Source organism: Sinocyclocheilus grahami, unplaced genomic scaffold, assembly GCF_001515645.1.
Source record: "Sinocyclocheilus grahami isolate Dianchi unplaced genomic scaffold, SAMN03320097.WGS_v1.1 scaffold467.1, whole genome shotgun sequence".
NCBI lineage: Eukaryota > Metazoa > Chordata > Actinopteri > Cypriniformes > Cyprinidae > Sinocyclocheilus > Sinocyclocheilus grahami.
In genome coordinates this window covers 126164-143686 of record NW_015505646.1, presented here as the reverse complement: position 1 = coordinate 143686, position 17523 = coordinate 126164, and the positions used below count along the sequence as shown (strand labels likewise).

At 36.7% G+C, this 17523-nt stretch overlaps 1 protein-coding gene across 1 annotated transcript; it reads left to right on the top strand.

The window, feature by feature from the left end:
* Positions 1-8567: 8567 nt before the first annotated feature.
* LOC107553245 (uncharacterized) lies at positions 8568-11894 on the top strand. The gene is made up of 2 exons (XM_016235415.1): positions 8568-8628; positions 10392-11894. Exon 2 carries the CDS (start codon positions 10524-10526, stop codon positions 11166-11168), a length of 645 nt encoding a protein of 214 aa, XP_016090901.1. The 5' UTR covers positions 8568-8628; positions 10392-10523; the 3' UTR covers positions 11169-11894.
* Positions 11895-17523: the final 5629 nt, after the last annotated feature.

Below are 17523 nucleotides of genomic sequence, written 5' to 3'. Positions count from 1 at the left end.
ATTAAATACGAGTTTATACAATTTAATGTGACTTTAACATGGAAAGTTAATGTGAATAAAAACATTGCAAGTTAGGCTACTAATCATAACACTTTCATTGTACAGAAAGAGAGCAAGAACATTTACATTAGCAAAGAACATTTTCACTGACAGTCTAGTTCGAGCACTCTCAAAAACTCCCATTAAAATCACTGAAGCTGTTTACACTATGAAATTAATATCTTACAGATTCATACACACATTTGCACTTTGTAGTTTCTGACGACAGAATTCGCCAGAAAAAGGTATTCACTATTCAGTCAGCGAGCGAGTGAAGAAAACACCGGCATTATAGCGATGACTCACCTGAACGCCTCTGATTGGCCATTGCACTCATAAGCTCAACAGCATCGTGTGTGATTGGTTAATGCGCAGGGCTGTAAAAACGCGTCTGTATCTGGCTCAGCGCCAGCCAGCTGATGATATGACGTGCTGAACGTTCTTATTACACCGGTATGATTGTATCAAATATAGAAAATATTAATTGGCTATTTTTTGTCTTTTGGAAGCTGCATTCAAAATCCACTTGGCTCAAAAATCTTTGAATGGGCATGACCTCTGATTAGGACGATATTGACACGTCCTCTTCCAGGCAGATTCATAACATGTTCGGTTGACTGATAATTAACTTCTTAATTATTGCCCTGATGGTGGAAATGGGAATTTTCACTGCTCTAGCTCTTTTCTTAAAGCCACTTTCTAATGTGTGAAGCTCAATTATCTTTTGCTGCACATCAGAAATATATTCTTTGGTTTTTCTCATCGTGATGGGTGATTGATTTGGAATTTGGCCTTTGTGTTCTCTCCTATTTATAGGTATTTATGTGAAACAGGAAGCCATGGCTGGATAATTTCATGTTCATAATCACCTTGGTTTGCTCAAAATTGTGAATATGAATGGGAATATATTTCAGACATATTTTACTCATAAGAATTTCTAGGGGTACCAGTAATTGTGTCCATTGTGTATTTGAGGGGGGGAAAAACATTTATTTAATAATGATATCTCCCCCCATTTTAAATTCTTATTCTCCAATGAAAGCTTAGATTTTTGTGATTTAAAAAAAAAAAAAAAAAAAAGATCAAAAGCATTAACAATGCAGATTTATTTTCGCAGCCTTCTTTGATCGTATTTACCAAGGGTACCAACAATTCTGACCATGTGTGTATACCCGCATGCATGGGGAGAGGCCAATTTTCATTGGTGTTTTCTCTTAAACTCAGAGATCTCAGGCTCCCAAGTTAGATCCCTAATGTCGTCACGATATAGTGTCTCCGTTCCCTCCATCAGGGAACGAGGGTTACATACGTAACCGAGATATTTTGCCTATACAAGCCTTTTCATGTTTATTTATTTTTTGAATAACACGTCCTCTACAAAGGACATAGAATAAAATATGAATAAAATATATTTTTTCATATTTTATTTTATTTTATAATGAATATACATTTTACTGGTTAATCCCTTAAACCAATAAATGCTTGTATTAAACTAAACATTTATTTTGACGGAAAAATGCTGGGAGACTTTAAAGCTTCTATTTTGTTGCCAACACTTTATATGTCTCTCATTACAAATTTCAGAAGACTACTTGAATGGTTTTACACAATTCACATTGATTATACTTCAGGTTGGAAAATACTGAAATCTGTATAAATACCGAAAAATGGCATTCCTGCTTTCTCTGTCTCATTCTTAGGGACTCAAAGCCAGCTTAACATAGAGCGTTCGAAGAGCCGGATGGGGACATTTGTGGAGACAGCAGCTCCTACAGCAGCTGAGGGCTCACAGGATGATGGGTGAGACATGTGTTTACAGTCTAATTATATTACAAAGCAACGCTGATGTTTAACAGCAGCACAAGAGCTTGAAAAAGCAAAATGTTAAGGAAACGAATTCATCTATACAGCTTTTGACCTGCGTAAATAATTTTGTTATTCACATATTTATAACTTTAAATTAACAGTGAGGTATACCAGACACAAATTAAACTCAAACACATACACGCATACATACTCCCCTCATTATATTTGCGACACAATGAATTCCCTCTCTCAATATGGCAGTCTCTCTAGGGCCCGAGAGTAATTTGATTCTTCTAGCAGGCAGTGGTGCCAAACAGCCCACGTCTTTGTGGCTCACTAGAGGAACGGAGTGATTGGGATTTCCACTTGCTTTGATAGAGGCTTTTTGCTCCCCTATTGGGCTCACATTACATTCTATGTCAGGAGCCAATCACTTCCAGGACATTATTTTGATTGACCCTCTCTGTGATATTTTACGCTCATATAAGAACCACTACAGTACAGTACAGAGTAGCGAGATTGGTCCATTTTCTGCCATCTTTCAACTGCATGATTTGGTGTCAGAGCAGGGCTCGCCAATAAGGACTGCCTGATGGACCGGGACCTGTGTGAAAGACGCTCGAGACAGATGACGAATTTGTCACTGGGCAGATCGGGCCGGTCGCCGTGATTTTGCCAAGTAAGACATGATCCTGGAGACTTAACTCAATCCCTACCCCTAAACCTAACCTTACCCATAATGTATTCCTAAAATCAGAGGGAAATGATAGCTGATTAACAAGGGTGTAGAAGCACCTAACCCTGATTGTAAGCCTAAAACTGACATTTCCTGAAAAGTTATCTCTCAATTCTGATTGATTGATTGGAATGATGTTCCAGGATCAACAAGGATGCTGTACTTGGTGAAATCATGCTCACCCGATCGGGCCACTGTGTTGTCACAAACGTTTATCATCTGCACATGTTTTTACGGCTTGCTAATTTTAAAATTCAAGCGATTTTAAAGAATTCAAGCAAGATGCAAGACAACTCAATTCAGTACTCTCTCACAGAACACAGCGCACACATGGAGATGCCCGTCTCTGACAACGCGTGAATCACAAATTCAGTTTATTTCCCCACCTTCTTGCACTTGAACAGACAAAGACATACCAAAGTATGTCCAAATACCCGTTGTGGTGAGTAATTTTGTAGCTTTAGCAATGACTAATTTATATTTAAAGGGGTCATATGATGTTGCTAAAAATAACATTATTTTGTGTATTTGGTGTAATGAAATGTATTTATGCGGTTTAAGGTTAAAACAGCACATTATTTTCCACATACTGTACATTATTGTTTCTCCTCTATGCCCCACGTTTCTGAAACTCGTCGATTTTTACAAAGCTCATCGGTCTGAAAAGCGAGGTCTGCTCTGATTGGCCAGCTATCCAGTGCGTTGTGATTGGCCGAATACCTCAAGTGTGTGACAGAAATGTTATGCCCCTTACCATATTATGATGCCCTGTCAGGCCGGAGCGATGAGACAAAACCAATAAAACCCATTATAAACGAGGCTTTTGTTGCATCGTGTTGTAAATACAACTTAACCACTGATTTCTAGTTGTGTCCTCTTTTGGAAGGCCAAACAAAGTAGTTTCGCTTTCAGTGAGTGGCAGCGGGCGGGCTTGAGTGAGCGGTGGCCAATGTGCTTAAAAGGAATGTTCACCCAAGAAATGAAAATTGTGTCATCATGTGCTCACTCTCATGTCATTCCAAACCTGTATGGCTTTCTTTCTTCTGTGGAAAATAAAAGAAGATAATGGAAAGAATGTTTGAGCTGTTTCTGTCCAAACCATGAAAGTCAATGATTTCCAAAACAATACTGGACGTTTTTTTTCACAAATGTTTTTTTTTCAGAACATAATCTACTATAATTTGCCCTCATGTCGCTCCTGAATTTCTTTCTTCTGTGGAACACAAATAATCTGAAGAAAGTTGGAAATCAAACAAGACTGGAGCCTATTGACTTCACACTTTAAAAAAATAAAGGTTCTCAAATAGTGTTTTTTTCTGGGATGCCACTGGGCTCCTTAAAAAACTTTTCAGTGAAGCCTTTTTTTTGTGAGATTGAAGAACATTTTAAGGTAACACTTTACTTGAAGCTTTTATGTATAATGCATAATAATAATGGATTATAAAGGTATTCATAATGTACTGTATGTTGTAATGCATTATATCTTTTCATAAATAATTGTAACCCAAGGTAAAAAGATTCCTTGTTAATCTCCAATTCTGAAATTGGTCGTTTGTCATGTGTTTTAATACAATGATTAACAATGTGTAACAATGATTATGTAAGTATTATAATGTATTATAACTTGTTCATATAATGCATTATAAGGTGCATTCCCATGCATAATTAATGCATTAAAATATTTTATAATGAATGATATATATAAAGGCTTCAAGTAAATTTATAAGTATAAATTTTGTTGACAATAGACACTTTTTGTGAACTGGAAAGGTTCCATAAATGTTAAATGTTCTTCGTGGAAACATACATTGCAATAAAGACCCTTTATTTTTAAGATTGTATTGTATGGAACAAGAACACTGAGTATGAGTATTTCTCAAAAATATTTCTCAAAATATCTCCTTTTGTGTTCTACAGAGGAAAGACTATATCATACAGGTTTGGAGCAACATGACAGAATTTACATTTTTGGATGAACTATTGCTTTAAGATTTTTCACACCATGTGCTCGTGATGGTTTGCATTTGTGGTTATCTGTTAGTTTTGAATTGATTTCTGAATTCATGATAGCACACTTTTTTTTTTTTTATCCGCAAATTTTCTTTTAAGCATTTGCTCATCTGCCATATGTCTCTAAAAGGTTTCCTGTCACATGTTAAGTAGAACACTTTAGAAACTTTAGACATTTAGAAAACTTTAGTCTTAGTCTATAATATGTTAATCATTTAGAATGCATGTAAAACTTAAGATTCATTTAGCAGATGCTTTTATAAAATGTAGTTGTAACTGTTGAAACTGTAATTATTACATCTTAGTCTTATTTCCAACAGTTTTGCTGTCATGTCATTACACATAAATAAACACTTGTTTTCCTGATTACCCAGTTCTCTGACATGCTCAGTATAGCTTTTCCGTAGCCCTTTTGCAGCATTAGTAATGACTCAGATGCTCACGTACTGTATGAACATGTAACGTGCACAGCACAGAATCATTGTGCATCCCACGCAGACCATCATTGACACACTAAGGCTGGATATGCAGTATCTGTCCTTGCATGGCGACAACGAAGAGAGACACTGCCTGCTGTTGCCAAGAGCTCTGACGTACACTAATGACTGAATTATACACCATTGTACTGGGTGTCTCGCACAACAACACTATCTATACATAGATGCATCATTAGTGGCTGATTCTATAGGCAGCTAAGTCATCCGCAAGGTAACTCATCCGCCATATTGGAAAAAAGCTGGTCCGTGAACACTCAAGAGCAAGATGACTGCATTTGCATCCATAGTTATTGCTATGTCTGAATATCTATATCCGCAACAGACGTCAGCAGATAATTTTGCTAAAAATACAAGCTGAAAGTGACTACCTCAAAAAGTTACCAGTTTAAAAACCCGTCATATTGAATTATGACATCTAAAATCACAAACCAAACACATTATATCCTGTAAAAGTTTATCCTATTTCTCATCTCAGAAAAGTCATTGATGTTTACTGTGAGTGACGACTTGTTGCCTGTTCCAAGATGGCGGAAGAGTTGACGTTTCTGGAGTAGTCAAATGTGGCATGCCCCAGATAGCAAATTGGGCCGACTTTCAGTTTGGCGCACATACAACATGGAATTACGGCCCAAGGTTGGTCCAAATGCTGTTAGCCGAAAGTCACCCAGAGCAATGCTCGAATCAGACCAAAACACACCCACAACTTCGCAGTATCCCCAGAAATCATCCATATCTTGCCCACAACAGGTGTCCAGATGTCAAAAAGACGAGAGAAACCAAATTAAACTGTTGCAAACAATAAAGCAATAATGTAATTTAAAAGATGGAAATGTGTGGATACGTGTGGAAATACAGAAACCAACAAACAAAAGACAAATGAAATACAACTTATATTTATAGATGTCCAAAAAAGGTAAAAATGTAAGTTGCAAAAAAAAAAAAAAAAAACTATAACAATGCAAAAGATTCACTTTCTTAACAATAACTTAAAATTAAGGTGTTCTTCATTTTTTGCCACCCTCACAGTCACCAGCTAGATTAATCCACAGTTTAATAACTTTCGACCTCCAGCTCAGCTGTGTGTGCACATACAGGATTTCTTCTTACAGCATCTAAATACAGAGATTAAAAAAAATACATTTAAGACACCACCAGTCTAAGAACTATGACTTTCAACATTCATTCATGACGTGGGGAAAAAAGTCATGAAAAAAACAAATCCACTTACCAGTCACAATGTTTTTAAGCTCCAAACTTTGGAAAGGTGTTTTCCCATTTACACCTCTCCAGTTCACCACTTTGGCCAAGTCATTTCTGATTGCCTGCCTCATAGTTCGCCAGACCATGTCCTTCACATCCACTCCACCCAGCAACCCAAGTTCAAGTGCATACATTTTTTTAATGCATGCTGGATCGAAGATCACTTTCCAGGGAAGTTAATGACCTTAAATCTTCAATTGGAAACCGTTTTGGACTTAAACGGTTAGCCTCTGTGATCTCAGGAACATTGTTTGCTTTGAGATCTTGCACCATCCTTATAATGTTCCTCTGCTGCTCCATAAGAATCTCTTTAGTTATTATGTCATGGAGAAGTGCTGAAACATTAAACACAGGAATTACAAGGTTTACCACACCACCCGTACTATGAAATGAGCATTACACTAACAGTGAATATATGATAGAAAACAACAAGAAATATAACATCTTATGAATACATAAACATATGTACGTATATACTGTTTGTTTCTTAAATAAAACCGTGGTAACATATTACAAGTGACCACTAATCAACTAAATAAAATAACAAACAAATATATTTTAACAGAAATTATGGTTATTATAGTACATTTTGTAAGGGGAGATTATAGAGACATATGTTTAAATGTTCCTTTGCAAACATTTAAATATAATAATTACAACATATTTACAGTATAATTTACAGTACTGTATAACAATTTACACAGTTTATAGTAAAATAATTTCTGGCAAAATACAATAGTTAGGCCTAATACATTTATTATTACTATTGTAAAATAATAATAAATGCACATCTCCTTCAAACACTGAAAAAAAAAAAATATATATATATATATATACAGTGATGGGGAAAGTTACTTTTAAAAGTAATGCATTACAATATTGCGTTACTCCATAAAAAAAGTAACTAATTACGTTATTTAGTTACTTTTTATGAAAAGTAATGCGTTTCGTTACTTTTGCGTTACTTTTTAAATCTGGACAGGGCTTGCTTATTTGTTTTTAAAATAAAAAAGTAATATTTTTGGCAAATATAAAAGCCTTTTCACACCAAACGTGAACTGAATAAGCCTCAGGCTGAAGGAAATATAAATGTACGTCCGTACAGTAGAATGCAGAAGAAGAAATTTCAACACTTCAGCAATAAACAAAGACACACAAATGTTTGTCTAGAGTAATTTTTGCTTATTAGTATGATTGAACTGGATCATCGAAGGTCAGAAGGTTTGCTCAGATATTCTCTTGTAAATTAAAAAGTAATGCGTTACCTACTTGAAAAAAGTAATCTGATTACGTAACTCGCGTTACTTGTAATGCGTTACCCCCAACACTGTATATATATATATATATATTACATTTTCTTTTAAATTTAGATTTTTTGTTTTAAGTTTGTAAAATGTTTAAATTTTTGGTAACTAATGGTATGTTATAACAATTTTATTGCAGTTCTTATAATTATGGTATTTTGTCAGTGATATTTGTAATGGTTTTGTAACACTTTTTGGTGTGGTAGTTTGGCCTGCTATCATAAAGAGATGTTGAGCACTATGAGCTGTGGACATAGCTGATGATGAGAGAAAGGGTCCCTCCTCCCTACACACTCAATGAACACATGCACACATGCCCACCCGCTCATTCACACCACCACTGATCAACACACGGGCTTCTGTGCAACCTGTTACTGCCAACACGAAAGGAAAATAGTATAACACTTAATGCTTAGTATCATTTGGTTTTGTAAAAGAAATATAGTCGTTAAATGAGAGAACTACTGTCACTCAGAATCTGAGAGCCGAACCCATTAACGCGTGGAGCGCGACGGGCGTGTATTGAGTGTCAGCAGTAGCCTATTGATCTTTATATGAGTCGGGCAGCGGTGACAGGCGAACCCCTTCAAAGACATCATATGCTTTTTAGGACGGCGCTTTCGACTTAAAGGAAACGACAGATTTCGCACGTACCCGGAGACCTCCTTCATCAAGCCTGTGTAATCATTTCTCTGGACTTCGACTAAGCGGTAAGACCTTTTCTTGTTCATGAGGAGACGCTGATAATGTTTCTAAACCACTGCATGTGTTTATATAGCTCAGCACCATATCTTTTTTTTTAACGGTCGTCTTTAACCACATTTAAGCGTCTCGTGGGCTGTCACATCCGGTGGGGGTGAAACCAGCATTGATGCTCATTGCTCCTGTTAGTACCACAGCTAATAACACAATATGCGTACCCGGAGACCTCCTTCATCAAGCCTGTGTAATCATTTCTCTGGACTTCGACTAAGCGGTAAGACCTTTTCTTGTTCATGAGGAGACGCTGATAATGTTTCTAAACCACTGCATGTGTTTATATAGCTCAGCACCATATCTTTTTTTTAACGGTCGTCTTTAACCACATTTAAGCGTCTCGTGGGCTGTCACATCCGGTGGGGGTGAAACCAGCATTGATGCTCATTGCTCCTGTTAGTACCACAGCTAATAACACAATATTTAAACGGTTATTGTCTGAAATTATTAGCTTTCTAAGTTTGCTTCAGAAAGTAGGCTAAAATGTGACATTGGTGTTGTGAAGCAGGCTACAGTTGCATATAAGAGCAAATGGTGTGAAAACATCCTTTTTTTTGAGTGTCATGACTGTTGAGTAATGAGCTATTCAATGCCATTTTTTTAATGGTACCATGTACTGGTATAAATGCTACAGTAAAACCAGTTAATTGACTGTTACCTGACAGTTACCTGACTAAGTTATTTTGTTACAAGACACTGTAATAAATTTAAAAATAAATTATGGGGAAATAAATTACTTTATAATTTATCATAGAATATATATATATACATTACCGTTGGTGTAAAGGCTAAAATGTGACATTGGTGTTGTGAAGCAGGCTACAGTTGCATATAAGAGCAAATGGTGTGAAAACATCCTTTTTTTTGAGTGTCATGACTGTTGAGTAATGAGCTATTCAATGCCATTTTTTTTAATGGTACCATGTACTGGTATAAATGCTACAGTAAAACCAGTTAATTGACTGTTACCTGACAGTTACCTGACTAAGTTATTTTGTTACAAGACACTAATAAATTTAAAAATAAATTATGGGGAAATAAATTACTTTATAATTTATCATAGAATATATATATATATATACATTACCGTTGGTGTAAAAAAATAAAATAAAAACAGTTATATTGTGAAATATTTTTATAGTTAAAAATAACTGTTTTCTATTTGAATATATTTTAAAATGTAATTTCTTGCCAGTATGGCAAAGCTGAATTAACAGCAGCCATTGCTGATTCATATTGTTAGGATTTTTTGATGAAAAGAAAGTTCAAAATAACAGCATCTATCTATCTATCTATCTATCTATCTATCTATCTATCTATCTATCTATCTGTCTGTCTGTCTGTCTGTCATATAATTGTTATACTGTACAATCCGAATATTCTGACGCCCTACACCAACCCTACACCTAAACCTACCCCTCAAAGAAAACTTTCTGCATTTTTACATTCTCAAAAACTCATTCTGTATGATCTATAAGCTGAGGTCTGTATGACCTCAATTTAGGTCCCCATGGTGACACGAGTCCCCATGAGTCAGTGTGTATTCAGGTTTAAGTCCCCACCGGGATAGATAAACATGTACACACACACACACACACACACACACACAATATTAGTATATAAATTTTTTTATAAGTAAAAACAAAAGTATGGGGCATTCCCAGAATTCCCTGTAGAAGCAATCACATTTGTTTAGATTTTAATTAATACATTTGTTTCTTCTTATCCTGTTATCAGTGGAGTATTTATGTTGCACTTTATGTTATTTGGTTAATGTTCATTAAAATATTTGATTGTTAAGTGTGTTACCCTGATGGTGTTTTGACTTTATGTGCTCAGTTATTATTGACCCCAGTTGCTGAAAGGGCCAACTTTAATAACAACTCAGTAATGGCATCTTGTAATGCTTGTTATGGTAAATTTCTGATAATACCTGCAGTTTACTATAAAGTATGACACTCACTCTTTGTTTCTGCACTACAGGTTGCATTCATAGTGTGTGTGAAGCAAGCACTCATGAAGAAGAAATGTGTTTTTCCAACAATTTGCTGATAAGGACACGGCAGGTGTGAGTGGGGTTGTGGCAGCAACGCTGTATCTGTGAACCTTGCCAATATGGTTTGTAGCGAACAGAGTTCTGGCACATCAGTGCCCAAAAAGGAAATGCAGACCCGCAAGAAGCGGAATTCCCGTCCTCAGGGTCTGCCTTCTCCAGCCCTCTGCTGCGCGTGTGGATTGTGCATTATGTTGGCAGGCATCAACATCACCTTAGTGGGTGCCTTCGCCTTCAGCACACTTGTGCCCTCTAGCAATCCCCCAATCATCATCGGGCCTATACTCCTGCTGGTGGCATTCTCCTTCTTCGGGGCTTGTTGCATCTGCAGTCGCTTGCCTCCGCCTCAGAGCTCTCGTCGGTCCAAAGGAGGTGGCGGTTTGGGATTCATGGGTCGGGGTGGAGGGGGGTTGGGTGGAGGGGCGGCGTTTGAAATTGAGACCAGTGAGCACACAATGCAGGACACCACAGCCGTGCAGCTTAGCCCCACCAACTCACCCTGCTCCTCTCAAGCCTCCATCCCCGAAAGAGAGGCTCCTGCCACTGCTGCCAATGCCACCGTTCCAGCCCCAGAATATGTCCCTCCCCGAGCCTGCAAGCTCTTCACTATGGAGGCCAATGGACCCAACTCAGCAGCCTTTTCTGCTTCTACAGGGGGTGGAGGGGCAGTTCGGCTCACTTTGCCCTCAGACTGCACCGCCACTTAAGGCTGCCAGTTTAGGTCGCTCTCTGGGGAAGGGCTGGTATTACGTTATGTAAATAGTTTTTCAGAGAGGAAGACAAGCACTTTGTGTGAAGAATTCATTTGATCATCACAGCTGGCTTGTGCCACGAGGTGCAATAACAATTGAAATGTTCGCATAAATTCAGCGGGTTGATTCTTGGAGTCTGTGAGGGCCATGTGCTCCTAATAAAAATGACAGAGTTATGTGAGAAGCATATGAAGAGCTTTTGCATTCTCTAATGCGCCCATATCCAAAGAGAGAGAGCCTTGAAAGGTGAATCACTGTGGCGTGCTTCACATATTCATACTGTGCCACTGTTACTCAGAGCATTCACAGTTACTGCGCTCAAAAGAGACAGAATCAGCTGTTGTGTAAAGATGGCTTTGGAGACGAGCCTGAGAAACAGAACAGAGAAAGACATTACACTGCGCGTTGTCATATGTCAGTGCACAGACCAAAAAACAGAGATGCTGTATATTTTCTCTTAAATATTTTTAAACATTTTAAATGCTAAAATACATTTGAGAGTGAACAGTCCTTTTTTGATGACTTACCATGGCCAACCTTTTTGGATTTTGTCTTTATCGGATGCTTAAATAAGCCATGACACTGTAGAGAGCACTGCTTTTTTCACATGATTTAGAAAACGAGGTTGCTTAGCAGTGCCATTGTTGGAGTTCAGGTTGGACAACTAATTAAAGTGTAATGAAGGGCGGAATAAAAACTTTTTCCACAATTATAGTGCAATTCGCCTGACGCAGTGTGGTGAAAATGCGCATTTGATGACTGAGCTGTACTTGTACTGTTTTTGTTGAGAGTTGTGACATTATTTAATGAACCAACGGCCAATTTTTCTGTAAAAAAAAAAATGAAAGAAAGAAAGAAACTAGCCGCAAGCCTTCAGTCTTTATTTTACACTGTGGTTTATAAGTAAAACATTATTTATTTCCCTTATGATTGCCAAAGGCTGTTTTCTCCTTCTAATATTCCTCTTCTGTTGTCAAGACTTGTTTTACATCAACAGTACAGTAACATACCTACATCTTCTCACAGTGTTCCTCCCTAAAATGTCTTTTCTAATCTTACTGTCTCTGTGCTCCCTGTTTTTTTTTTGTCCTTTGAAAGCAAGTGCCTGAATTGTTCTCAAACATGCCCTCCATCACTGACCCACACTGATGGTTTAAGCCAAACAGTGAAACAATTTCCCCATGTTGATTCTACTGTACCATAGTGGTCAGGTAAAAGCAGCTTTTGGTGGCTGGACACACTGAAAAAGCAAAGGACATTACCCATTTATACCTTTTTAAGAATGAAAATGATCTAATAAAGTTAGTAAAAGTAGCTAATATCCCTATGTTATCATATTCATCAATTCCAACCAGCAGAAAGGGCTGATTTTTAATGAAACAATTCTGTACTTAGTGTTTCCTTTCATTTTCTGAGTGCCAATGCATCTGTTAATATGTACTTTTAGCTGTGTAATATAGTGCAGCATATTTATTATAAATATATGGGTCATGGGATAAATACTGAAGAAAGCGCAACATGAACCGCATGCTTACAAACAGTGCACTGTTGCCACGGAAAAAAACCCCCCATTAAAACACATCAGTCCGCTGGTTTGTCATGGTATTGTGAACTTTCAATATAAGAAGTTTCAGTGAAAGAAGAGAAGTTGAATAGGGGGCTGTGGTGGAAACACTGGCATCTTTCTATAATGTTAGACTCTATGAACTATGTCCACCTCTGTTTGTAAGCTGCTATTTGCCATCTACACATCTGCTGTAGTCTGAATGGCCCATATCCAAAGAGAGAGAGCCTTGAAAGGTGAATCACTGTGGCGTGCTTCACATATTCATACTGTGCCACTGTTACTCAGAGCATTCACAGTTACTGCGCTCAAAAGAGACAGAATCAGCTGTTGTGTAAAGATGGCTTTGGAGACGAGCCTGAGAAACAGAACAGAGAAAGACATTACACTGCGCGTTGTCATATGTCAGTGCACAGACCAAAAAACAGAGATGCTGTATATTTTCTCTTAAATATTTTTAAACATTTTAAATGCTAAAATACATTTGAGAGTGAACAGTCCTTTTTTGATGACTTACCATGGCCAACCTTTTTGGATTTTGTCTTTATCGGATGCTTAAATAAGCCATGACACTGTAGAGAGCACTGCTTTTTTCACATGATTTAGAAAACGAGGTTGCTTAGCAGTGCCATTGTTGGAGTTCAGGTTGGACAACTAATTAAAGTGTAATGAAGGGCGGAATAAAAACTTTTTCCACAATTATAGTGCAATTCGCCTGACGCAGTGTGGTGAAAATGCGCATTTGATGACTGAGCTGTACTTGTACTGTTTTTGTTGAGAGTTGTGACATTATTTAATGAACCAACGGCCAATTTTTCTGTAAAAAAAAAAATGAAAGAAAGAAAGAAACTAGCCGCAAGCCTTCAGTCTTTATTTTACACTGTGGTTTATAAGTAAAACATTATTTATTTCCCTTATGATTGCCAAAGGCTGTTTTCTCCTTCTAATATTCCTCTTCTGTTGTCAAGACTTGTTTTACATCAACAGTACAGTAACATACCTACATCTTCTCACAGTGTTCCTCCCTAAAATGTCTTTTCTAATCTTACTGTCTCTGTGCCCCCTGTTTGTTTTTTTTGTCCTTTGAAAGCAAGTGCCTGAATTGTTCTCAAACATGCCCTCCATCACTGACCCACACTGATGGTTTAAGCCAAACAGTGAAACAATTTCCCCATGTTGATTCTACTGTACCATAGTGGTCAGGTAAAAGCAGCTTTTGGTGGCTGGACACACTGAAAAAGCAAAGGACATTACCCATTTATACCTTTTTAAGAATGAAAATGATCTAATAAAGTTAGTAAAAGTAGCTAATATCCCTATGTTATCATATTCATCAATTCCAACCAGCAGAAAGGGCTGATTTTTAATGAAACAATTCTGTACTTAGTGTTTCCTTTCATTTTCTGAGTGCCAATGCATCTGTTAATATGTACTTTTAGCTGTGTAATATAGTGCAGCATATTTATTATAAATATATGGGTCATGGGATAAATACTGAAGAAAGCGCAACATGAACCGCATGCTTACAAACAGTGCACTGTTGCCACGGAAAAAAACCCCCCATTAAAACACATCAGTCCGCTGGTTTGTCATGGTATTGTGAACTTTCAATATAAGAAGTTTCAGTGAAAGAAGAGAAGTTGAATAGGGGGCTGTGGTGGAAACACTGGCATCTTTCTATAATGTTAGACTCTATGAACTATGTCCACCTCTGTTTGTAAGCTGCTATTTGCCATCTACACATCTGCTGTAGTCTGAATGAAAGGAATGCTGCCTTAATGACAGTGATCTCAGGATCAAACCAGTGAGGGCTACTCAAATGTCCAATGAGAACATTTGGTCATGTGGTATTAATGTACTTATGGAAATTCTTTATGTGCCACTGATAGTTAATTGTTTACTGTAATCTTTTGCAGTGTTAACGCTATCATTTTATAACACTGAGGCTTTGGTCACTTAAGTTATTTAATCAATATCTGTAATACATCACAATCATAGTCATCACGTGATCACACATTTAAGGTTTAAACTGAATGAGCTCTTTGTCTTGCAGTAATTATTGCTTTGCTGTAGTAACACTTACTACTGTAATACAGAGGAAATGCTGCTTTTCAATTGGTTTTATGACTGAGGCCTCAAGTAGATATGTATAGAAGTTTTCTTTCTTTCTTGTAAAGTATGCAAATATCAAGGAATGAATGTGTCTGTAATCTACAATTCACAACAATAGTGGAACTTGCCTTTAACTGAATAATTATTTGTCATATTTAGGACAAGTGCTTGTGGCAGCGGTCTTCTCTGAACAGCAGTCTGGTGAACACCGTACTGTTTCGGCCTCAGTACACTGAAGGTAAGGTATTTCATTTTTAATCTCTTATACAGCAGTAGAGCAGTTTTTGACTCAATCATGTGCTACACTTTATTTACAATATTAAATAATATTTCAAATAATTTCTTGCTGATGAAGTATACATGTAACCACTGTATTTCTTTTATTTTTTTCACAGATCTAAGAAAACACTTCACACCCTACAACCCCTAAAAATGTATGTTGCTACCTTAAATGTTTTCAATATTTTTTATTATATTTAATAATAATAGTGTGCTATTTACACCTAGGACCGTATTCTAACTCTTGCATTACTAAGGTAATGACGGACACATTTATGTTGCATTCCAAAGAGCTCTGTTAACAGCCCAACAGTGAAAAATTAAACCATATCCGTATTGGCTTGGGCCGGATCAGCACAAAATGGAATGGTTTGGCCTGACGGTGGAAAAGCGGCTCAAATATTTGGAAGAGACATGATTGCTATATGATCAGCTGTCTAATGTTTTGGGTAAATATACAGAAATTTCTATCGGATTTCACTGAAAATTTCTTTATTTGTGTTCCAAAAATAAAAGTCATGTTTGAGGAAATTATCACATAAATTTCAAGTTTGGGTGAACTAACCCAATGGCATGGTAGTGTAGGCAGGACAGATAACACTGACAACTTATCATCATTCCAAAGAGCTCTGTTAACAGCCCAACAGTGAAAAATTAAACCATATCCGTATCGGCTTGGGCCGGATCAGCACAAAATGGAATGGTTTGGCCTGACGGTGGAAAAGCGGCTCAAATATTTGGAAGAGACATGATTGCTATATGATCAGCTGTCTAATGTTTTGGGTAAATATACAGAAATTTCTATCGGATTTCACTGAAAATTTCTTTATTTGTGTTCCAAAAATAAAAGTCATGTTTGAGGAAATTATCACATAACTTTCAAGTTTGGGTGAACTAACCCAATGGCATGGTAGTGTAGGCAGGACAGATAACACTGACAACTTATCATCCATAGTTCCCTACTAACATTGTTTTTATTTGGTTTTATACAGGTGTCTGATGTTGATGCAGTCTGGGCAATAGTATCTGTTGGGTTGCTGACTATCACTGAAGATGAAGTACTTCTCCAAATCTTCTCTGCCTTGACCCTGTGTCTTTTGCCATCATTGTTCAGGGTAGTACTGCAAAGAACAGTCTCCAGAATCTACCTCAGCCATTTGCTTCCGGACTGCCATGTGCTATGTTTGGATCACTGGTACAGTACATTTGGATTACCCTAATACTGTGAAAAACACTTACAGTTAGATGCTTGACTTGGGACAGGGGGAAAAAAAAACATTGGAAACGTGCAGCCAACCCAGTGCCATACTTATTCATTGTACTGCTACCTCCACTGTTTACAAGAAGCATACCCTAAATCAGATTGTTTTTGCTTTGTTTCAAAATGTTTGTAATACAAGTTAAAACTGCACTGAGAAAAAAACCTAAAAACATTACCTTTAACTTTCAACTACCTTAAATGTATGTGTAATTGTATGCGTGTGTGATGAATGGAACATTGTTGTCAGTCATTTGTAATGGATATTTGAAGCACTTAAGTTAGTGGAGTAACGCTTACTTGGTTTTTTTAAGGCAATCGGTTTGCATGCTTTTAGCAAGTAAATCAGATTGCTGTTTAAGTAAATACAACTTAGAAATTCCAAGTTGCAGGAAATGTTACATGAATTGGCTCAACTTAAATAAAAGAGTTGTTTGAAATACGCACATACATAGTATATTGTACTTATTCATTTAGTTGTTGAAAATAGGGATTCTGAGTTACCAGAACTTGCGTGTAAGTTTACAACACTAAATAAACCTTTGTTATTACAAATTATTATTCTTATTTCACTTTACTTGGTTTTTTCAAGGCAATCGGTTTGCATACTTTTTTTAAGTAAGGTTTACTAATTGGAATTTACAGTGTACCACTGACCTGCAAGCTGAATATCCCTGTATATAAAGGAGACTGAGATTAGTTGTCAAACTGGGAAGTTTGAAGTTTCAAATATCAAACAAATATGTTTAATATAAGTAGGGCTGTCAAACGATTAATCGCGATTTATCGCATCCAAAATAAAAGTTTTTGTTTACATAATATATGTGTGTGTGCTGTGTTTATTTATTATGTATACATAAAAAAAATACACACACACATACAGTATATATTTTGAAAATATTTATATGTATATACATTTATATTATTATAATTTATATTATATATGAATATATTTAATACTTAAACGTAACATATTTTTCATAAATATATACATGCATGTGTGTGTGTGTGTTTATATATACATAATAAATATAAGCAGTACACACTCATATACTATGTAAACAAAAACTTTTATTTTGGATGCGATTAATCGTGGT